General features: G+C 38.7%; 3 protein-coding genes and 1 long non-coding RNA gene across 5 annotated transcripts; 3 read left to right on the plus strand and 1 right to left on the minus strand.

Annotated features, from left to right (window-relative positions):
* Positions 1 to 2,088: 2,088 nt before the first annotated feature.
* Positions 2,089 to 4,171, plus strand: LOC131314265 (uncharacterized). Its single transcript, XM_058342795.1, has 3 exons — positions 2,089 to 2,298; positions 2,386 to 2,454; positions 3,059 to 4,171. The coding sequence occupies exon 3, from the start codon at positions 3,062 to 3,064 to the stop codon at positions 4,028 to 4,030; it is 969 nt and encodes a 322-aa protein (XP_058198778.1). The 5' UTR covers positions 2,089 to 2,298; positions 2,386 to 2,454; positions 3,059 to 3,061; the 3' UTR covers positions 4,031 to 4,171.
* A 1,251-nt stretch (positions 4,172 to 5,422) lies between these two features.
* LOC131314250 (putative protease Do-like 14) lies at positions 5,423 to 13,858 on the plus strand. Of its 2 annotated transcripts, none has more exons than XM_058342783.1 (11): positions 5,423 to 5,565; positions 5,756 to 5,838; positions 5,930 to 6,067; positions 6,623 to 6,762; positions 6,855 to 7,159; positions 7,406 to 7,466; positions 8,081 to 8,211; positions 8,836 to 8,956; positions 12,480 to 12,572; positions 13,228 to 13,352; positions 13,621 to 13,858. In XM_058342783.1, exons 2-11 carry the CDS (start codon positions 5,760 to 5,762, stop codon positions 13,667 to 13,669), a joined length of 1,242 nt encoding a protein of 413 aa, XP_058198766.1. In that variant the 5' UTR covers positions 5,423 to 5,565; positions 5,756 to 5,759; the 3' UTR covers positions 13,670 to 13,858. The 2 variants fall into 2 exon arrangements, with proteins under 2 accessions (XP_058198766.1, XP_058198758.1); XM_058342775.1 differs by having other exon boundaries at positions 5,492 to 5,565; positions 5,753 to 5,838.
* A 4,138-nt stretch (positions 13,859 to 17,996) lies between these two features.
* Positions 17,997 to 20,886, plus strand: LOC131317201 (zinc finger BED domain-containing protein DAYSLEEPER-like). The gene is made up of 3 exons (XM_058346772.1): positions 17,997 to 18,031; positions 18,827 to 18,895; positions 19,294 to 20,886. The coding sequence occupies exons 1-3, from the start codon at positions 17,997 to 17,999 to the stop codon at positions 20,099 to 20,101; spliced, it is 912 nt and encodes a 303-aa protein (XP_058202755.1). The 3' UTR covers positions 20,102 to 20,886.
* Positions 20,887 to 21,667: 781 nt separating this feature from the next.
* Positions 21,668 to 22,804, minus strand: LOC131314273 (uncharacterized). Its single transcript, XR_009196333.1, has 2 exons — positions 22,318 to 22,804; positions 21,668 to 21,927 (listed from the first exon to the last, which is right to left on the minus strand). It is a non-coding gene; the product is annotated as an uncharacterized LOC131314273 (long non-coding RNA).
* Between the last annotated feature and the right edge of the window lie 526 nt (positions 22,805 to 23,330).

The raw sequence follows: 23,330 nt of genomic DNA on the forward strand, positions 1-23,330 counted from the left end.
GTGTGTAGTTTGCAATGGTTTTAAAGAAAGTGTCCCTGCAAACTATCAACCATTTCCCCTACATCAGATGTTTTCTGCTAAGGAAGAACATGTTTTTTTACCTTTTAATTTTCTGACTGTGACAGGCAAGCCATTTTAAGTCATTGAAAATGTCTTAAAAATAGGAATGTACTGTAGTGGGGGACTGTACCAGAATCTCAGCCATATTCTGATGTGCACTGGACTGATTACGGTACACATCCTGAATGATTTGCTTACGTAACACCACAATGGCTTCTTGTCCTGAAAATTTGATACTTGAGGATAAGATTGATCTAACAAGATGCTCTTGCACTGATTTTGTTCTTACATCTTTGTATATGTTTCATGTTTAAAGATTTCGTTTGCAGAGACTTAAGCGATATACACAGTTTTGTGTTCATTCCATGCACTGTAATACTTCAGAAATATCTAACTGCAATGCGGTGTTTGAGTTTTCATTAACTAAGGAAATTTGCTTGGACTACTACTGTGTCTTTTGATTCCAATCGTTTTCTTAGAGTTGCAGCTTTTCATCGTATTTCTCTTCTGTTGATTTATCCTTTTATCTGGAGCCGGTTTCAATACCAACCATCTTTATTTGAAACATGTCATTACAATGAATTTGCATGTCATGACCTGTTGCTAAATCAGTGCCATTGGGGCCTATGTAGTATGGACACGGACACGGGACATGACAATTCTAAAAAAATGGGGATACGGACACAGCAGGGGACACATCATGTGTATAAATAAATATATGTACATATATAAAAAAATTATGAAGTATATGAATAATTTCACAAATTCTATAAATTTTTTTCAAAGGGAAAATTACAGTTTAACCCAAATGAATTGAATAATTTCATATTAACCCCAAAATTTTTAAAAATATTACATTTTGACCCCTAGCTGCTATGCAGCACAGACACTTTGTCGGAGCTCACGTACTGGTGTCGGACACTTTTCGGACACCGACACTCCTGGACACCCTCCGGACACGTGTCCGACACTTCTCCCGGAGTGTCCTATTTTTTTTTCTAATATTTGGGGTCCAACACTTTACGGACACTTTCAAGACACTTTAGGGACACTTTGGGGGTAAAAATGCAATTAGAAGGACTTTTAAAATGGATCAAAGTGTACACTTTAGGGACACTTCGGAGGATACTTTAGGGACACTCTCTTTGTTTGAATGTGTTCTCTCTTTCTTTCTCCCTCTCTAATTGGATTTAGGACTATCTCGTTATAATATTATTAAACTTTTATCTAATTTGAATATATTTTTTAATTTATATATATATATATATATATATATATATATATATATATATATATATATAATGTGTCCCCCAACGTGTCGTGTCCCCCATTTTTTGAAAATTTGCGTGTTGGGGTGTCGGTGTCGTGTCATGTCCGTGTCCGTGCTACATAGCCTAGCCGTGTCCCCAGTTGTGTCCCCTATAAAAAATAATAAAAATTATTGGACACGCCACGTGGCATGTCCAATACGTGGACATGGCGCCCTTTTGGAGTGTCGGTGCTACATATATTGGGGCATGCTTCAGCTTTTGCCAAGCTGCTGCAAAAGCTGAAGTTGGTGCTTCTGTTGTTCACAATTTTGTTGGTCGCACTCTTCTACAGTGTACAGTACAATTTTTGGATAGTATTAACTCTAGTGAGATTGACAGGGTTGCGTCAATCTTTTTCCGGATTGGGCACGAAACTGTTTTGGTGATAGAAGCTGCTCTTACAAAAGGACAAGATCCTGGTTGTCTTTGGTTAGTTCTACACCTTACTGATGTTTTGAATTCATGGTTCCAGTATCATTGGTAAGGTTATTGCTTGCCTGTAGGGTGGCTGTACATTACTGCTGCTGTTGTTACATCTTTCACTGGTCCTTCACGATGTAATTTTTTCGCACAACCTCATTAAAGTTGCACAATGTATAACCTTCTTTCATTGAGTTTTGTTTATACGCTTTGCTCGCAAATGTTGGTGATTTATTTTCTGCATATTCTCCCCTAACCCAACCATCCACACACACAGACTAATGAGGTGAATTATGTTTTATTTCCTTTTGAACAGTCCAAACTATTATACCAAGCCGGTTGAAAATGAAACCTAAAGGATGGGTCTTCCTGATAGTGTTGGTCAGCCCATGTGAAAATGGAAAACTGAAAAGTTCGGTTCCAATATGTTCCTAAAACCCCCCGACTTAACCAAGCAGCAGCTGAAGTTGGTGCTTCTGTTGTTCACAATTTTGTTGGTTGCATTAAGGTAATGCCCTTCTTCTACAGTGTACAGTACAATGTGTGGATAGTATTCACTCTAGTGAGATTGACAGGTTGCGTCAATCTTTTTCAGGATTGGGCACGAAACCGTTTTGGTGATAGAAGCTGCTCTTACAAAAGGAGAAGATCCTGGTTGTCTGTGGTTAGTTCTACACCTTTCTGCTGTTTTGAATTCATGGCTCCAGTATCATTGGTTAATGTTATTGCTTGCATGAAGGGTGGCTGTGCATTTACTGCTGCTGTTGTTAACATCTTTCACCGGTCCTTCACAATGTAATTTTTCACACAACGTCATTAAAGTTGCACAATATATAACCTTCTTTCATTGAGTTTTGTGTGTACGCTTTGCTCGCAAATGTTGGCGATTTATTTGGAGGCTATACTACGGAATTCCCCTATCCCAACCATCCACACACAGAGACAAATGAGGTGAATTATGTTTTATTTCTTCTTGAACAATCCAAACTATTATACCGAGCCGGTTGAAAATGAAACCAAAAGGATGGGTAGTGTCGGTCAGCCCATGTGAAAATGGAAAACTGAAAAGTTCGGTTCCAATATGTTCCTAAAACCCCCCGACTTAACCTGACTATCATTTCTATCCATACTGTTTGATGATGAGTTCAAAAACCACTGCTCTATGTAATCTGTCTTTATAGGTTAGTTATGTTTGTCTGTTCTTGGGTATATGGTCTTCGCTCTTAGAAAGAGAAGTTTTAGTTAGTAATCAATTGTGCTTTGAGCAGGTCATGGAAGTTTCTTTTGAAGAAGAATTTCCCGACTTTGATGTCCGTCTCTCTCCACAGCTTAGGAAACAATTTTACGAGAAATTAAAACATCTGGTGGTTGTTATTGACACAATGCTCGAAGATGGGACAAAAAATGGGATATGGGATGGCAAGTATACCTTAGAAGAAGAGGATGAGGAGAAATTTATACGTGGTGGAGGGGTCATAATGAATAGTAGGGGTTTTATTCTTACGTGTGCTCAGTTGATACCTCCTAATTTCAGCAAGATTCAGTTTCGTCGGATGAATGATGAGTCGTTTTCAGAATGTGTGTTGGTAGCAAGAAAAGAGGATTTAGATTTGGCAATCGTGAGGCCTGTAAAGGATGAAGGGGCTGTATCTGATTTCGGAAAGTTAGGTTTTCAAGAGTTCATCGACGTAGGGATGGAAGTATTTTCAATAGCTCACCCAATAGACTTGTGTTATTCATTGGTCATTGGACAGGTCACCTTTCCATGCCTCTATGATGGTACAGCTCCTAGTGACTATCCTCGGGATCAGACTCCTAGTTCGAGGTTAGTTGGATTTGTGGTTGATGACCAACGTGATGATGAACTCAAACACCTTGCCAAGGATTTGCAGCTCATTCAAATCAACAACTTTCATGGTACCCATAACTTGGCGAGAAGGACATCATTTGGTGCACCCGTCTTCGATTCCCGTGGTAGGGTTATAGGACTCAATACCTTTGTTTTAGTGGAGATGGATTTCGCAATTCATATGTCTGTTCTGGAGAAATTTTGGAAAGAAAATGTTTCAGAGCCTCAAGAAAATGGTTCAGATCCTCAAGAAAGTGTTTCAGAGCATCTTTCAAAGCCTCAGGAAAATGTTTCAGAGCCTCAGCCTCCAAAAAGAAAGAAAAGGAAAAGGAAAGGGAATCGGGTCGTTTGTGAATTTTTTGAGTTCAATTCAAATTCTTTGCGAACCTAAAGGGTTAGTTCCCCTCACACAAGAGTTGACACAAGTTTTGTGAGGGATCCATTTTGGAGTCCCACGCAAATAATCGGAGTCGTTCAATTTGTTTAAAACATATTTTTAAGAGTTCCTATAAAAAATTAACTCATTTGAATATGGGTAAGTGTTTGATCGGTTCATTCAGTTGACATAATGACAATTTTTTGTATATCATTAGAATTTCACATGTAACCTTGATTATTTATGAACTTTTTGTATATATATATATATATATATATATATATATATATATATATATATATATATATATATATATATAAAATAAGAATTTCACATGTAACCTTGAATATGTATGAACTTTTACGTGGACATACTAATGACTTTTTAATTTGTAAATGTATAAACTTTTAAAAGTACTATAAACTTGAAATTTTGTTTCATTTTTATAATTTTAGATCTTTATGAGCTTATTTATGCACAAAATGAAAATTTTATTTGCAATTCTAAACCTATATAATATGAGTACTGCTATCAGTACCGACCAAAACCCCACCGAAATCGTACCGATGGCCGCGCCGTCTTCGCCCATCGGACGGCCGATCCGAGCAGTCCAAAAATTCTTTAAAAAAAAATCGAGTGGGCTTACGCAAGAATCAACCGCATCTGACGTGCATAGGTGCTCGATTTAAACACCGCCTCTTTTCGTATATACATATATACACGAAAAAATGGTGTTCGGATCAAGCACACTACACACATCAGTTGCCGTTGATTCTCGCACTGGCCCCCTCGTTTTTTTTAGAATTTTTTAACGGCTCGGATCGGCTGTTCGGTGGCCAGAGATGGTCCGATACGGACGTCGGTATGATTTTAGTGGGGTTTTGGTCGGTACCTATAGGTTTTTGGATATAATATTTATGACTCGTTAAGGCTTGTGAATAAGTTCAAATTCGAGTCAAATCTAAGCAAGCTCAGCCCCAAAAAATTTCATTGAGCTTTAGCTCGGCTCGAGTTCGTTTAAAATCTAAATGAACCAACATAAAAAACGTTCTATAAGTCCAAAATTTATTTTAGTATTTTTTATTTATTATAAATTTTTGTTTAGATTTTTGTCATAATTTTTGGAGTTAATCTTCATTTTGATGAGACGAATCAAAAAAGTATAAAAATATGGACCGATGTTGAAAAAATTCAAATAAGACAAAACTTTAGATAAATAAGACAGTTATTTGATACTTTTTTCGTCTTTAGTAATTTTATTTTTTTTCTTTTTGTCATAATTTTGTACTATTTGAACTCCTCTCATCCCGTGAAAAAAAAAACTCCTCTGACCGAGATGAATAATTAATTCAAAAAAATATCACTCGAATTTAACAAATAAATAAATAAATAAAATACCAAAATAAAGAAGAAAAATAAGTTTACGATAATAGAGCGATTCGGCTTGTTTTCCGTACATACTCTTGCCCTTTCCCTTCCCCTTTCTGATACTCCTAGTCTCCACCGCGAGCGCGCCGTGTCCCCGCCAATTTGCTCGAGTTCCTTCCTAGGTCTCTCTCTCTCTCTCTCTCTCTCTCTCTGCAGATTTATAATATGTAGTGTCAGCACCATTGCTGCTACTGCTGCTGTCCATGTTTGAAACTTTTATGTCATGTGAATACAATGAAAGTTCTAACCCTTATTTAGCTGAAATAGGCTCGTTGTTTAAGTTAAACATTACCGTCTTTTATTTGGTCCTAGTATTATGGAGCTTGATTGTCGTGATCCGGAACAAAGAATGGCAAGATTGAGTCCATGGAAACGAGGACGCTCTGAATCATGGGGTAACTAAGCAAATTCCTTGCAATTTTTTTTCCCCTTTTACTAATTTCTATTGTTGGTTATATTCGGTGTTCTTAATCATGTTATGAACAGGTCCCTACCGAACGAGTCGTTACTCGTTCGCGGAGAAGTTTGATACTAATACAGATTCTAACATAGACTTGGATTTGGATATCAAAAAACTTGCTTTGAAAGTGTCTCCGTTCGTTGTCAGCCTTGTATCCCTTACCGGTAAGAATTGTTGGGATTTTAGTACAATTTGTTCAGCAATTATTTTCTTAATTATCTGTTGATTATGACTTCGAGAATGAATGTTTTGGTGGCTGGCTCTCATAATTAGTGCATATGAAAGCTTATGATGTCAATCATCTGTTGGGCATTTGGGTTTTGTGTATGTATCTTTTTTGTCAATCATTAGGAGGGGCATAAGGAACGGGTGCTGCAATTCTCAGGGATAGCCGATAAGACTCGAACCCAGACATTTTACTTGGTAGGGAGTGCCACAACCAATAGGCCAACCCCGTGGTAGATTCTGTTTAAATGGGTCTTCTTGAACTCTAAGGTCTGATCTGCTTAATATATGGCAGTCTGGTGTTAGGTTTTTCTTTCTTGGTTCTTAATTAGTTTTTCACGTTTTGAGTCTTCTTTTTTCGAGCAATAGCCATTCTGCTTGTCTATATGTTTTGCTTGTTTCTTACCCCTTGTAAAGATATGTTTGTTTGTTTTTTTGGTTAAATGAGATTGTGCTTTCTCGGGAAAAAAAATTCTGTTTATGTCATTATCCAGGTGAGAAGCCACTATTTATGGGTTCTGGGACTATCACCGAGTCTGAAGAGGTTAATGGTACATACTTCGGTACCATCTTAACTTCTGCTAGCCTACTTAGGACTTCTGCTGAATCAGATGCCATACCTGATGATATCAAGGTGGTTATCGTTTCTTTTTCCTCGTTTTTATATTTGACCCTAGTTCAATGTTTTTCGATGGGCCAAAGTACAAAATGACATTGTTATTGCAGGTTAATGTGCATCTACGAGATGGTACACTATGTGAGGGCCAAGTGTTGGCGTACGACTGGCATTACAACATTGCTTGGATTAAGATTAAATCTGATGCACCGCTGGCTACCGCTAGTCTGAGGCTTCTAGATGATACCATGTGTGTAGATCCAAGTGGAATGCAGGACAAAGAGTTGGGTTCAAACAGTTTTCTGTTTCATCCTCATTCAGATTTCTTCAAGCTTTGTCCTGGAGACTTGGTGGTTGCCGTCGGCCGCTACTTTCAGCCACCCAATGAGATTATGACTGCTCCTGGTAGATTCAGGTAAACACAGAAAAACTACTTTACATGTAGCAATTTTCTTATTGGAAGAGGGTAATTTATCTTAGTCTATGGAGGGTTTTCCAAGATTTAGAGTGTAGAGATGTAGGAACCTCTTTGCATGAGTTGTATTATTGCATCATTTTGTGTTAATCGGAGCACATAAAAGATGCACTAACTTGCTCATTGTATGAGTTGTGTAAGTGACTTGTCGATTACTAACATTTTCTCTTTTTCCTCTCTGTATAGTATTGACCGCTGTGACTTCGACTGTAAAGAGCTTTTCCGGGGTAACTGCAAAATTTCAAAAGTACTGACCTCTCTCTCTCTCTCTCTCTCTCTCTCTCTCTCTCTCTCTCTCTCTCTCTCTCTCTCTCTATTGGTTCTTGGTTTTAGATCATTGATGAATTAAATTACCTTTTTTGGTTTCAAAAGTAATTGCAAAACCTTACAAAAATCCTACTATTCTTGCAGAATATAGGACGAGTAAAAAATATGCCAATGGGGCTCAAAAAGTAAGAAACCTGCCCCACCCATCTAGAACATGATTTGGGGCTAGTCAGGTCGGGGGCGGAATTGCTATTTCATGGAAAACTCCATCAGGATTATAGGAAAGATGTGGCATTTTTTCTTGCAAAACCCACCCGATTGGTCTATATTTACATTTTTGTGATGAATATGGGCGAATATTTCTGAAATATTCTAGTGTAGTTGTTAATGCATCTTTATGTTGATATGTATGTTTGATGTAGTCTACAGTTACCAAGACTTGTGTGGTAGAATGTAGTGGTGGAATGAGTTCTGGCCTTATACGTTTCAGAAACAATTGACATATGTCTGTGTATGTCCATTAGTTAATGTGATGTGCTTTCGGTATTATTAGAGAAAGTTTTTGCAAGCGCTGATAGATTATTCTTTTGCTAGTGCGGTATTGGGGGACCCCTTATAAATCGTCATGGAGAAGTCATTGGAGTCAATTTCTATGACGAGCTATGTACTCCTTTTCTTCCTATCAACATAGTTTCCAAATGCTTGGAGCACTTCAATAAATACGGGTATGTTCTAGATCTTTGTATGTCATTTTGATTGTTGTTTTTCTTAGGATTGGGGGAAGGGGGAGGAATGCATCATTCCTCTTGTTTGGTTAGACAAAGGAAACGGAATGGTTACCTTTCCTTCGTCGTGTTTAGTTAGACAATAAGCATAAAGGGGAAGGGCGGTTCTATGTGACAAACACTTCGCCTTTCCTTTGTTTCCTCCTTGTGGGCAGTGGATAGTAATACTCGCTTTATTTAACTTTTGCGTCCCTGTCACATTCTATCTCGGTGGGGGTGAACTGGGCTATCATTGTCTTTTTGAGGCAGTGTGTTGTTTTCCACACCGTACTTGCATTATACTTATTGCTAGACATTCTCCATTATCTGCAACCCCCACGTGCCTCTTGGTGCTCGTCACTCGAGTGACTTTTTTTGTCGTGCTCTTGCTCATTTTAATCTTTGTATCCATTACATTTGATTAATAAATTTCAGCTTTTCGCCGTTTGAAAAAAAAAATCTTCAACCCCCACATGGAAGGTTGCTTGATCTTCTGTGAATTGCCTGAAAAAGGTTTTAACCAAAAGAATGTTTAAGCTGTCTTTGTCACTTGGATAGTCTAATGGGTTTTTGTCATTGCATAAGGAGATTCTCTCGACCTCTGCTTGGAATGGAAATGACTAATCTTTATGCCGCAAGTTTACGCAACTTGGATAGAATTAACCTGAAGTTTCCGAATGACTCCAACGGTGTCTTTGTCGAAAAGGTACGTTATCTGCTATGCATGATGTTAGATGGATCGTGAGTCGTCGTAACAATCTCTTCTGTCTGGATGTTCGAATATGACTAAATGAACTTTGAGATTTGACTGCATAAGTAGAATATTGAGGTTGGTGGTGTCAGGATGACTGCAAAATCTTTTACTGCTGGCCATGAACAATTTTTTTGCAAAAGTGCTATGGGTAAAATGGGTACACCGGTGGTGTACACCATATGTACACCACCTACGTGGCAACTGACAAATGGGTCCTACCTCATCTATTTCCAATTCAAAATTTCACCCAAAAAGTTGCCGGGAATATGACCCATTACTAAACTCAGTTCCAAACCCAACACCCTCCCGAGTCAGACTTTTACTCCCTCTATCGACCCCATTTTCACCTTTCACCGTCGATGCCGACGACCGCCAGCACGATCGACGCTGGCGGCCAACGACTCCCATCTCTCTTAGTCTCTTGACAAAATCGAATCTTGCTTCTATCGCTGAAAGAGAACGTGAATGGAGAGCTTTACCATTAGAGGGTGTGATACAAAGCAGTTAATAGTACATCTTAATTCTTCACCCATTAGATTATTTGGGCGGCTGGGCCCTTGGTAGTACAACCCACATGAAATTTTATTCCAAACAACATTAAGTAGAAATAAATGAGGTTTTTGGGGAAACATAAATTAGCCTGTTCTTAAGACAAGAAACAGAGCCATCAGCCATGGCAATGGTTGCCCTTATTCTACTCTTTTGATTTGCCACCCGATACGGATGAGCTAGCCTTTGATTGATAGGATTTGTTATTATTTGTTGAATTGTCTCTGCAAAGCTTACCCTCTACAGGTTACTAGCCTTTGATCAATATTGTGGTTTGATACTCTTTTGATTATTGTCACAGGACCGCCAATGATGAAAGCCAGTCAATCATTCTACTGTTGAATCATTTACACACCCAAACTTGGCCTTGGATAAACTCGATCTCTGTCACTAAAAACCCAAAGAGACGCTCAATTACGTTCACTTGGAAAAAAATTTAGTGTTTGAACAGAATGAGGCCAAGAATGATTAATAAGTTATGAATCCGAATCCAGTCCCAAGTTATACCAACGCTGGTTTTATCCACTATTATTAGTACATTCAGATGTTGCCGGCGACTTGGGTGGACGCGTTCACGCAGTGGAAGTCGGCGAACTCTTGGTCCGGACTGGAGGTCAATGGCACTGTCGCCGTCCTTGTCGATCTCCATTACGGCGTTGGTTAGATCAGCCGAGGACGTGTCGATGTCAAAGCTGAGGGCATTGAAGATGGACTGGAGCTCAGAGACGCCATCGCGGTTGGAATATAACTTGGTATATATATATATATATATATATATATATATATATATATATATATAGAGAGAGAGAGAGAGAGAGAGAGAGAGAGAGAGAGAGAGAGAGAGAGATTTATGTAGAACTGCCTGGAGACAGCGAGGAAGAGAGAGAAGTCAACAGCAGAAGTTGTATGCCACGTAGGCAATGTCGCCGGCATCGATGGTGGTGGTGGTCGCCGGCGTTGATGGTGGTGGTGGTTGCCGACGTTGCCGGTGGGACTGTGGGAGGTGTAAATGGGGTGAGGTAGGAGTAAAAGTCAGGAGGGGGGTGAGGGTATGTGGGTTTGAGTTAGTAAAGTTGAGGTCAAATTCCCGGCAACTTTTTGGGTGAAATTTTGAATTGGAATAGAGGAGGTAGGGCCCCTTTGTTAGTTGCCACATAGGTGGTGTACCCATAGCACTTTTGATTTTTTTGCCAATCACTAGATATTATTGCATTACTAATTCGATGAAAGGTTCCAAAACGCAATCTGTTGAACCCAGCTAGGAAAATCTCTCTGCCAAGTCATTGGATGCTCAATAGAAAGGGCATATCTGGCTATTTCATGAGCCGCCCCATTACAACTACGAGGAATAAAACAAAAAGAAATAGCATGTAAACAACTAACTAAATTTAAAAAGTCTTTGCTGCTCAAAAAATCCAGTGAACTGTGGAACCGGACCGATCTATCCGTTTTGGATTGAAACTGTGGATTAATGTAATGGTCCAGACGTTGGATTCAAGAATTAGAAAACCATGACTCGCGGTTCGGTTCACGCCTTCACGGATTTTCATTATGACACCATGGATTAACCGTGCAATATTTATTAGGTATAAATAATATATAAATAATTTTATATTTTTTACCTACTGTTATAGCTATTTTTACCTAGAAAGTAGAAACCAGCTTCTCCTACTTTCGTGTTTAACGTACTGACCTTGAATCTTGAAACTTGACCAATTGAATCTCTAAACTGGTGTTGCATGTAATGCATGCTTTAAGTTTATGTATTTGGAAGCTGTCAAACTGGTATTTGTAAACTGGACCTTCATTCATGTATTTTTTTTTTTCCTTGCTAGTTGCTTTTTTCTTTTTATGTATTGTAATCCGTGAATAAAACTGGAACCGATCGTGACTCGCGGATTGGATTGGAACCGGGCTGTAGGACTTTTGGTCCGGACACGGATTGCATTTTCTAAAAGCAATGACTCGCAATTCGGTCCTCGGATTCCTAGGAATCCGATCTGGTCTGGACCGCGAGCAGCCTAGTAGCATGGCCTCTATATCCTTCCTCAGCACTTTGATGATTTGTTTCAGCTCTATTTCTGTTCTAGTATGCTCAATTTAAGTGATTGAAAGTACCATTCTAATATGAGCAGATTAGTAGAAACTAAAACATGCGAATGAGATCTAGTAGAAATTGGTTTGAAGATGATTGAGTATAAACCAAGACATAAAATCTTGATCTTGCTCATCTAAACTTATCATGATATTATGAGTACATGCTTGCTTAATAAAATATAAGCTCTTTGTGATCTAAAAAGGTTGCCCAAGGTCTTTAAAGTTCTAACTTGTAATGTTCCAGATCAGGAATCGGTAGTAGCTGTGTAAAATTTCCAGTTTTTATTTTGTTCCCTAATCAAATGTCTAAATAAGAGAATTACTTAAGTTTCTTTAGAATTACTTGTAAAGGATGGGCTATTTATGGATAAAACCCTAACTTATGTGTTTGGTATTGTTGACTCATCTTTAAAGGGATTTCTGACACTAAGTTGCTTGATCTTCCTTTCTTTCGTAATTCTCAATTTGTGGGTAGTTCGTTATCTATTTTTATGTTGTTTCTTTTCTACTCTGATATTCTGTTGCGATTTCTTTGGTTGGATAGCTCACCAACTTTCCTGGACATTGGCATTTTTTCACAAATTATTCTTTCTTATAAATGATTCTTCAGTGTATTCAAATTCAGACCTTTAGATCTTGCATTAAAGGTGTCATTCTTGGTTTTTGGGCGGTTGATTGTTGGATAAAACAAATATCTTGAATAAATTTGTGAAGATGAGTATGATTGCCATGTGTGTGTGGATTTAATGTAATAATGTAATACATCTGTGTAACTGAGATATTCTTGGAATCGCATACTTCACTGCATAATCTTCCCAACATCAACCAGGTTATAGAAGGGTCCCTTGCTGAATGTGCTGGAATACTGAGTGGTGATGTTATTGTTCAATGTGCTGGCAACTTTGTCCGGAGTGTTTTGGAGGTATATCACTTTTGTCATCTTGTTAACTGGAAGTCGGTGTGTGCTTCCTTAGCATAATCGTTTGTAATAGTTGAATTTATCGAAATGTAGTGTTACTTAATACTTACAAACTCTTTTTGAGACATCTCCCAACTCCCAAGCAAGTGTATGCAGAATCTTCCAAAACAATTGTCACGTTAACTAAGTTTGTGCCTGGTTTCCATTACTGTCATGCAGTCTCCCAAGCCAAGTTGTATTATATTCAAGCTCAGCTCGGCAATTCTTAACAATGTTTGAGCTTGGCTCTGGAAATTTTAAGAGCCCTTGAGCTCAACTAGAAAAGTGTAAACTGATTTTTTTGGTGACAGATCAATCCCATGAATAGAGCGAGAATGAATTCAGACATCTCTTATCTAGCCTAAAACTGCTTGAGTTTGAGTTTGGATTTTGGACTCTGTATTGGGTGCTTACCCGTGAATAGTTGCACCGTAGAAGCTATCTATATGGGTACCTGGCGTGATGATTTTGAGGTCTTGGTCCAAGCCGTTAAATTTGGGGGCTGTTACGAGACTGTATTTCTTTCGGCCAATAGACCGTTTTATCTTCCCGTTACTGTTTATCATTTTCGACTTTCGCTACGATTTATTTTTGTTCAATCCATTTCCTGTTGTTTCAGTTCTATGAAATTTCCTTGGACAAGTGTGGGGAATCTGTGGATGTGGTGGTGTTAAGATCTAGAACCGGCGATCGTTTGAATCTGATTCTGAAGGTTGGCGAGACTAGCTCAGATAAAATTAATAGGTAAATATCTTGGAAGTATCTTGGTTAATTTCTCCATATATGCTTTTATCATCTTCAAAATGGATGTAAATTCATGGGATCTTTACTACTGTGAACTTGTACTATGTTTTTTTGATTTCCGACCTCTATTTGTGGGATGAATTCCACCAATTCATTATTTGAGATTTCCTTTCTATTTAGTTTTTTGGAAATATCTTCCCTGTCATGAGGTGGTTATATAATATGCTTCAGTCTGATTTTTTTTTTTGTATTTGTGTTGCCTTCTCAGCTGGCCCCTCCCCACAAGGTGCATGGTACACGTTAAAAGAGTTAGGTAATACAGTTGCTTTTGTGGAGTGGTGTTTTGTTAGACTGTAAATTACTATGGGCAATATTTATTGCTACCATCTTATGTAATTTCCTAGTTTGCTACAATCCCATGTAATTTACTTATTTATTTCCCCCTTGCTATGTATGCACAGGAATGCTTTTTCAATTGGAGTAATTGAGTAACTAGTTTCTGAAAATTTGGTTTACTTCAAACTCTTGTCCAAAGCCGAAAGTTGGTTTCTTTCATACCCATTTTCAAAGGAGAAATCTATCTTGTTCCCCTGGAAAATCATTATAAAGGTTGCATCTTTTTATGGGAGAATATTACGATCACTGGTGTCGATGTCATTATGTGGTTTAGTTTTTGTAATTTGATTACTGTAACAAAAAATAATAATAATAAAATAGCAAGCTGGAAGCTAAAGAGGGTTTATGGCTCAGGAACACCAGGTCGTCACGCCCTTGGGTAATGGTGTTGGGTTTGGTGTGTTTTCTTCCATCTCTCCTTGTCATCTTTATTGTTCTCGGGGCGAGCTCGGGCTTCAATCAGTAAGTTCAGTTTCTTTGACAACAGAGAAATGTAGAAATGAGAAGCAACCATATGCCCCTATTTTCACTGTTGTTGGATAATGAAATCTTGTTTTCAGTGAGCATAAGATTTCACTCTATCCAAGAATACAAAGTGTCAGACCGCTTTTCCACCATCTTTCTTAAAATCAATTGGTGTTAGGAGGAGGGCTTCAATTAAGTCTTTTATGGCATTCAACATCACATCGCAAGTATGTAGGATAATAGTAATGCAATCCGTGGGATTGTGAGGCCATTCCCTCCTTGTCCCCTCAGCTAGTTGGCAAGTGTTGAAGATCGAGTTCCACTCGGCAGAGCTTGAGGATGTACTTCGGCCTTTCTGAGTATGAAGGAGTACTGGTGTGGAGGGACTCGGGAGGACCGAAGAGAGGGTTCTTGGGAGAATTTTCATGTTTTTGTGAAGGAGAGAGCCTCTCCTATTTTATAGGAGAGGTGGAGCTTGGCTAAAAGGGGCAACCACGCTCCTGGTAATCAATTAGGATCAAACTACTTGTGGGTTATAAGAGTTCGATAGCAAACGTTGTATCAAACTACTTGTGGGTTATAAGAGTTCGATAGCAAACGTTGTATCAAACTACATGTGGGTTATAAGAGTTCGATAGGCGAGGGGTTACAAGATTGTGTGATAGCTTGTTGTAAGAGGTGATTTCTATGCAAAAAAGGTACCTTTCTATCTCTGATCTGAAAAAAGGTACTTTACAAGAGCAAGCCAAATGCTGTGTTTGATAATTGGAGGGCGTTTGGGAGATTTATTATTGAATTTTGGATTATGTATTTTATCAATTTTGAGTGTTTGGGATCATAACTTTGTTGGTATAGTTACCATTTCATGGGGAGTGTTCTATTCAAATAGAATTAGACAGGAGATCCATTCTTGTATACCGTTTTCGTTGTTTTGTTTTTATGTTTTTGTAGTGCGGGATCATTGATTATTCTTCTTTGTCACAGTCCAGAAACAATGTTCACTTTGCGGGTAATGTCGATGGTATGCCAGCTGATGCCTTGTTGTCGAGGAGTTTTGATTCTGGAACTTGCTTTCCAATTATGGTGGGATGCCAAGGGATTTTTGCTTAATGCCCGATATCGGAACCCAAAGCGTTGGGCTAATACGTCGATGACAAAAATAAGAGCAATTGAATCGATTGTGAACCCCTTTGGAACTCGAAGGAAACGAATGCACAGTGTCTTAGTGTTTGAGTTCAATCTTGGCCAGAAACCAGGATACTCCCCAAAAGTCGACGTATGCCAAATGGTTGTCACGCGTGCCACAAATGGATGAGGCGCGCGCTAGTCTAGAAATTTTGAGAAAAGTACGTCTCAAACGACAAGGCATGTCTTGTCGTGGACAATCACACACAACACGATGACGATTTTGATGATTGGTGTGCGCCACTATGAAACGGTGCACGCCATTTTTGAGCTACAGTGATGAAGCCCATTTTCCTATAAAAGGAGAGCTTCCTCCACTGTTACAGGGGTTGGCAGCAGAGACGGAGGGAGGTGTGGGCATATGGGGGCCAAGGCCCCCGTGCGGTTTCGGGTTTTTTTTTTTTTTTAAATTTTTTTTTTTGTTTTTTTGTTTGGTGAGAACATTTAGGTATTGTATTTTGTATTGGATATTATTTAGACATAAAAATGTGTTCGTTTTTTGTCCCAAAACCCAATTTCTCTTTCTGTGCACGGTCTCCCATAAGTTTTTCCTTCAATTATTGATCTAAATTTAATTATTAGATTTAAACCTCCCTCAAAATTTAAACCAAAAAAACTATTAGATTTCCGAACCTTCAAATTTCAAAATCGTGTTCATAGGTTGGCCCCCGTGTTTACAAGATCTTGGTTCTGTCCTTGGTTGGCAGGTTCAGCAGATTAGTTGGTTAGTCCAAAAAGACCAGAGGTTAGTCCTCTGCAAAACAGAGTCAGAGGGAGTGAGATAGAGAACACCCCTTCCACCTTGTCGTCTTCTACTTCTCTCTCTTAGGAATAGAGAGACTGGTCAGGGTCTGAGAGCTTGAGAGAGGGAGCCAATACCTCACCATCACGATTTAACCTCCGAGGGGGGTGGTCATGCCAGTACAGTAGCCATTACTGTTCCCTGAACCCGGATCTGCGAAGGAAGCGACTAGCGTACATCGCTTCGTTTGGCGCACACCACAACCAACTAGGCGCACGCCACTTCCAAATGCACAGTTTAAGTATTTCTCTGTATTTTCTGTTCACGGTAGGCATGTTGCCTTGCCCCAATTAGTTTTCTGTCTGTCTCCTAGAAGTTGGAGCCATACGACACAACGGACTTGCCATGCTCATGACAGGGAAGAAATTCCAAAAACTATATAGAAAGGAGATCTCACTTAATGAATCGATGGAATTCATCCCTGAAATAGAGAGGTCGTAAATCAAAAGAAAAATCGTACAAGTTGACAGTAGTAAAGATCCCATGAATTAACATCCATTTTGTAGATTGATATACGCGTACACTCAGAAATTAACCAAGATACTTTCAAGATATTTACCTATTAATTTTATCTGAGCTAGTCTCGCCAACCTTCAGAGTCAGATTCAAACGATCGCCGGTTCTCAATCTTAACACCACCACCTCCACAGATTCCCCACACTTGTCCCAGATAATTCCATAGAACTGAAACAACAGGAAATTGATTGAACAAAAATAAATCGTAGCAAAAGTCGAAATGATAAAACAGTCTATTGGCCAAAAGAAATACAGTATCGTAACGGCCCTCAAATTAACTGCTTGGACCAGGACCTCAAAATCATCAAGCCAGGAACGCATATAGATAGCTTTTACCGTGCAACTATTCACGGGCAAGCACCCAATACAGAGTCCAAAATCCAAACTCAAACTCAAGCAGTTTAGGCTAGATAAGAGATGTCTGAATTCATTCTCGCTCTATTCATGGGATTGATCTGTCACCAAGAAAATCAGTTTACACTTTTCAAGCTGAGCTCACGGGCTCTCAAAATTTCCAAAGCCGAGCTCGAACACTCTTACGAGTTGCCGAGCTGAACTCGAACAGAATACAACTAGGCTTGGTAGACTGCATGACAGTAATGGAAACCAGGTAAAAACTTAGTTAACGTGACAATTGTTTTGGAAGATTCTGTATAAACTTACTTGGGAGCTGGGAGACGTATCAAAAAGAGTTTGTAAGTATTAACACAAGATTTTGATAAATTCAACTATTACAAATGATCATTTTGATAAATTCAACTATTACAAACAATCATGCTAAGGAAGCACACACCGACTTTCAGTTAACAAGATGACAAAAGTGATATACCTCCAAAACACCCTGGACAAAGCTGCCAGCACATGGAACAATAACATCACCACTCAGTATTCCAGCACATTCAGCAGGGGACCCTCCTATAACCTGGTTGATGTTGGGAAGATTTTGCAGTGAAGTATGGGATTCCAAGAATATCTCATTTACACTAATGTATTACATTATTACATCAATACATGCATCCACAAACACATGGCAATCATACTCATCTTCACAAATCTTTTAAAAGATTTTTATTTTATCCAACAATCAACTGCTTAAATACCAAGAATGACACCGGAAGTTTTATTTAAAGGGCTCCGTTTATTTCGATGTAATTTTTCATGTAAAATATTTTTTCAGAAAATAAACTTCGTACTTTTATTTTCCAATGTTTGGTTGACACTTGAAAAATACCTCCAAAAAAGGGATAATAGTGTAGAAAGATAGAGAGGGGGCTTAAACGATGGAGAGATCTGATAATATTGGAATTGAACGTGGGTCAAGACTTAGAGGAAATTGAGTAGTGGAAATTGCAGTAGAAGGCAGCGGGTTCATTTCAGAAAATAACTTACGGAAGATTTGAGGGTAAATCATTTTCATCCACTTCATATAAAATATTTTCCTCATTTTTTATACAACCAAACAATGAAAAATAGGTAAAACATTTTACCTGAAAACATTTTACGCCCAAACAAATGGAGCCAAGATCAAAGGTCTGAATTTGAATACACTGACAAATCATTTATAAGAAAGAATAATTTATGAAAAAATGCCGATGTACAGAAAAGTTGGTGAGCTATCCATTCCAACCAAAGAAATTGCAAAAGAATATCAAAATATAATAGAACCAACATACAAAAAATAAGTTCGTGAAGAGCAGCTCTGCATAGGCCTGTCAATGGACCAGATCCGATCCGTAAAATCCGATCCGGATCCGAATCCCAATCCGATAATGACGATCCATGATATGATAATCCGAATCCGAAAATTACGGATCCGGATCGGATCCTAATGGATTAAATCCGAAAAAATCCGATCCGGATTGTTTTTTTTAAAAACCCCCAAAAGCTTGATATATAACACACCCAGTTCCTTTCACAGTTTCACTCCTCTAGGAGGCCGACTAACTCTCGTCACCGACCAACACCCGGTCTCTCTCTCTCTCTCTCTCTCTCTCTCTCTCTCCATTTTCTCACATTCAATAATCTCGCACGCATACCCTCCCTTCTGGTTCTCTTCAATTTCTAGGGTTTTGTCTTCATTCTCTTCAATTTCTTAACCTACATTTTGCAGATTCGCTCTCGCATTTGATTTCTTCGTACACGCTTTGAGGGCTTTCCGGCATTCGAGCTCAAGAATTAGGTACGCTTTCGTTGATAAACGTTTGAAAATAATGGTCGTGTTTAGATTATGCTTGACATCGGGGGTAGGGTAAGAATAAATTATTACTTGATGCTTTTGATGGGAAGGGTGGGATGACTATCGATGTTTGTCTTTTTACCAATTGTCCATGTGTGAAATGTACGAAGTTGAATAACTTTATCTAATCATGCTTCCCTTTTTTGGGTCTCTGAAAATGCAGTTTTTTGGGTCTCTGAATACCAGTTTTTTGGTCTTTCAATAGCAGGTTTTTGGGTCTCTATAAATCTGTGTAGAAAGGTTTTTGAAGATTGTATTTTTCCCTTTTCTATTTTTGTTATTGGTTTTGACAGCATTGTAACTCCTGCTCTATCTTCTCTGTTAAAGGTTGTCTAATGTAGGATGCCGGAACATCCCAGTGAAACAACGGGTGAGGGGGACACCGAGGAGGATATTTTTGAATTGGGAGAAGATGTTAGTCAACTGTTAAAGAAGCAAAGATCACTTAGATCAAAGGTATGGAATGATTTTTCAAAGATTGGAGGAGAGAGAGCGAAATGTGGTCATTGCAAAAAAATCTTTGTTGCTAGTAGTGCTAAGGGGATTAGTCACTTGAAAAAGCATATCGAAAAAACGTTCCCTATTCTAAGACGAAAGGATGGAAATGTCCCTAAGAGTGCCACACCCAAGGTTGCATCTTTTAAGTTGGATCAAGAGAGAAGTCGTATGGATTTTGCAACTATGATAATCAAGCATAACTACGCGTTTAACATGGCTGAACATGAATTTTTTGAGATATTTTGCTCTAATCTACAACCTATGTTCAAGCTTGTATCTCACAACACATGCAGGGCTGATGTACTCAATGTCTATGAAATTGAAAAGAGCAAGTTGTACTCATTTTTGGATGAGCTTTCTTGTAAGATGACTGTGACGACTGATATATGGACCTCGGACCATCAAAACTTTGGGTACATATGTTTGACTGCGCATTTCATTACTGACAATTGGGAACTCAAGAAGAAAATTCTTGCTTTTAAAAAGATTGAATACCCGCATGATGGAGAGACTTTGTTTCTCTTCCTCTTCCTCCTCCTCTCTCTCTCTCTCTCTCTCTCTCTCTCTCTCTCGCCCTTTCTCTCTCTTTCCAGGAAAAGTTATGGAAACAGGGAAAGAAGAAGATATTTGCAACAAAATATCTCCTCCTAGAGATATTATCAAGTGCAACCACAACACCCCTCTACTTATGCAACCGACCAATAGCATATAGTTAAATACCCATTAAATATGAGTTAACTCCATAAACACATAATTTAATTAAAATATGAGTTTAAAATACTAAACATTCGGAACGGGTATTACAAAGATAGTGCGGACACCCATAGAGTTGATGGTTTCAACAGCTCCAGTTTCCAACTCAGACCATGGGATTTCCAGTTGGCTAGGGCGGTTGAGGTTAGTATTGCTATAGGCTCTGATATCAGTGGTGAAATATGGATGGTGATCCTGTGTCCAGAATGGGTTATGAGGGAATTGATGGCCTTCTTGTGTACGCTCAAGGATGAGAGCCCCTACATGTTCAAAGGAGTAAGGGCAGTAAGGGAGAATGTGTCCAACATAGCCACACTTGAAACAAACCTTGAAAACTCTTTCATATCCAAATTGCACCCATGTTAAACAGAGTTTAGCAGCGAAAATCTTAAATACTAAATTCAAAACTACTTAACTGTCTTATAACTCAATGAAATAAAACAGAGTTTGATAAATGTGATAACACTTTTGGAAATTCAAACAACAATACTTTAAATTAACAGAGCTTCTAAGGGTGAGGCATCCAAGGCTTGACAAACTCCCCTTCCTTAGTTGGGCGATCTTCACCCTGATACTGATCATCTTGCAGAGGATTCTATTCTTCAGTCTCCTAATTACCTGGCATGAAACGCTAGCCCAACAGCACTATAATGAGTTTTGAAACTCAGTAGATAATCTCAACCGTACTAACGCCTTACCTTACAATTAACAGATGAACAATATAACAATTTACATGAGGTACAGAATAACAGCACATTATCATTTTCTTTATTATCCATTGTCTTACATGAAATCTAATGATCTTCTCCACAAGGTCCTTTCCTCCCATATCCACCAACTTTGACTATCCCATGGAATAACTCTCCCTTTATTTGTCCTACACCAGGGTTCTAAGAGAATACTACTAAATGATATACTCAGTTTGGATTCGCCTAAAACCATAATAAAGGAACAGCTCTCCATGACAACTCAGCATTAGGGGTCGTACTATCTCATTGCCACGATCCTTTACCGTCTCACAACTCTACACAATGCGTACTTTACCATACCCCTAATCTACACATTGGGTACTATACCGTATCTAGGGATCCTTTACCGTTTTCCAAAATACTATACCTGAACTCCTTTACTGTCCTTCACACACACTAAGTACTGTACCGCATTTAGAATCCTTTACCGTATCTCAAATCCTGTACCTAGAGTCATTTACCGTCCTTGACACACTCTGAGTACTTTACCGTACTTGGGGTTCTTTACCGTTCCCCAACTCAACTAAAGGTATTTTACTGTATCAGGGTCCTATACCAGCACCCAACATCCTCAATTAACTTTACCATTTTATCCTTTACTTAACCACGCCTATTGTCACTCCCCATCCTGGAATGACACCCGGAGTGGGCCCGAACCGATACGGCCACGTGGCATTCCACACAAAAAACCAACCACCAAACAAGAAATAGAGTAAAACCCCAGCGGAAGACTTAACATTAATATAACAAAATGTCTATGATAATTACAAACTTGCATTGCACAAACGATACCCTACATATTTACAAACTTGAAGTCAAAAAGTACTTGACAACATTAGTCACAAAATGAGTTTAGCAAAAGTAAGAGTTTGACCCATTACAACCAACACAACCACAGACACCAACACTCGATACAAATCCAAGTGTTCTCAAAACGTCGACCGGTAGTGAACCAACTCTACGACCACTTGTGGCCTGGCAATCCAAAAAGGAAACCCAAAGTGTGTGAGATATAGAGTATATTCAATAATATACTACAATACCCGAAGGAACATCTCAATTAAATGTAGTTCACACAAACTCAGCATATGCACTCAAACGAATAATACACACATATAATCACAACACATGCGGTGGCACGTCTGCCATATCCCCATATACCCCAGGAGTGGTGTCCCACACACCATACTCCCAACTACCGCTAATTAGGCGGCATGGCTTACAAAATGGTATGCCTCACACGCAAACCTTCGGCGGTATAATCAACATCCAACAAACATGCGTATAATTAGCTAAATCCCAAACAGCTACATAAACACCGCCATGCAATATCCCATTGAGCATAACCATATCAAACACACTCACCTTTATGTCGACAGAAGTATGCCAAACTAAGGTTTCGGCACCTCCCGAATAACCGGCTCTTTACCTAGCCACAAGTTAACTCATATTAGTTACGAATTCAAAGAACACTCAGCACAAAGTTATAAAGCTAACAAGAAGCTAAACGATGACCAACGAATATTAATATGTCCAAGTCAACACCAAGAAGTGTCCCAAAACAAGTATAAAGTTCAAATATGAAATAACTCTTGAAATCAGTTTGTAAACTTATGACCAGCCTGCCTCTGGCTATAATTTTTAATTGGCTTAGAATTAGATCATGAGACCACCACCAATGGAAAGTACATTTTGAGTACATCAATTTTGATATAAAATTTGCCCAAAACGGAGTTTGGATGAAAAAGTTAAGCCCATTTGAAATTTCTTTAAAAATGCTGATTTTTAACCCATGTACCGGTACTGCAAAATCCCAGTACCGGTACTGGTCCCAACAACTCCCAAAAAACATCTTCTGGACACCTTGTACCAGTACAACCAAAACCCAATACCGGTACAACTTGGGTTTTTCAACAAAAACACAACTCGATCTTTCTCCGATTTCCAACCCTTTCCTCCACTCAAATCATGTCTAAAGCTCATCAAAACTTCACCAAATCATGCTTTAACTCATATATAACAAAGAGCTACTCAAGAACATCAAAGCCATGAATCAAAGAAACTTAAAATACAACAACTCAAAAGATTCAAGTCTAGGCTTTCTTCTCCTACCCAAATCAACTTGCAACAACTAATTAGAGCATGAACCCAACTATTAAAGCATGAAATCAAGCTTACCAAACATAAAGTCTAACAATTAAAACATTAAATTACCTAGATGTTCAACCACCTAAACAACCAATAACTTCCAAGCTCTCCTCTCTTCTTTTCCTTCTTCTTCTTCTTCTTCTCTCTCTCTCTCTCTCTCTCTCTCTCTCTCTCTCTCTCTCTCTCTCTCTCCACGTTAGAAACAAGATGAGAATAGGGAGAGAAATATC

This window comes from Rhododendron vialii, chromosome 2a (assembly GCF_030253575.1).
Source record: "Rhododendron vialii isolate Sample 1 chromosome 2a, ASM3025357v1".
NCBI classification, from domain to species: domain Eukaryota; kingdom Viridiplantae; phylum Streptophyta; class Magnoliopsida; order Ericales; family Ericaceae; genus Rhododendron; species Rhododendron vialii.

What these genes read in the sequence shown, in the direction of transcription:
- LOC131317201 (XM_058346772.1), top strand. Translation starts at nt 17,997, where the DNA reads ATGGAGAGATCTGATAATATTGGAATTGAACGTGG. An exon ending in AATATTGGAATTGAACGTGG is followed by an intron (nt 18,032 to 18,826) that starts GTCAAGACTTAG and finishes TACATTTTGCAG; the next exon opens with ATTCGCTCTCGCATTTGATT. An exon ending in CATTCGAGCTCAAGAATTAG is followed by an intron (nt 18,896 to 19,293) that starts GTACGCTTTCGT and finishes TGTCTAATGTAG; the next exon opens with GATGCCGGAACATCCCAGTG.
- LOC131314265 (XM_058342795.1), top strand. Translation starts at nt 3,062, where the DNA reads ATGGAAGTTTCTTTTGAAGAAGAATTTCCCGACTTTGATGTCCGTCTC.
- LOC131314250 (XM_058342783.1), top strand. Translation starts at nt 5,760, where the DNA reads ATGGAGCTTGATTGTCGTGATCCGGAACAAAGAATGGCAAGATTGAGT. An exon ending in GAGCACTTCAATAAATACGG is followed by an intron (nt 8,212 to 8,835) that starts GTATGTTCTAGA and finishes TCATTGCATAAG; the next exon opens with GAGATTCTCTCGACCTCTGC. An exon ending in TTGTCCGGAGTGTTTTGGAG is followed by an intron (nt 12,573 to 13,227) that starts GTATATCACTTT and finishes CTGTTGTTTCAG; the next exon opens with TTCTATGAAATTTCCTTGGA.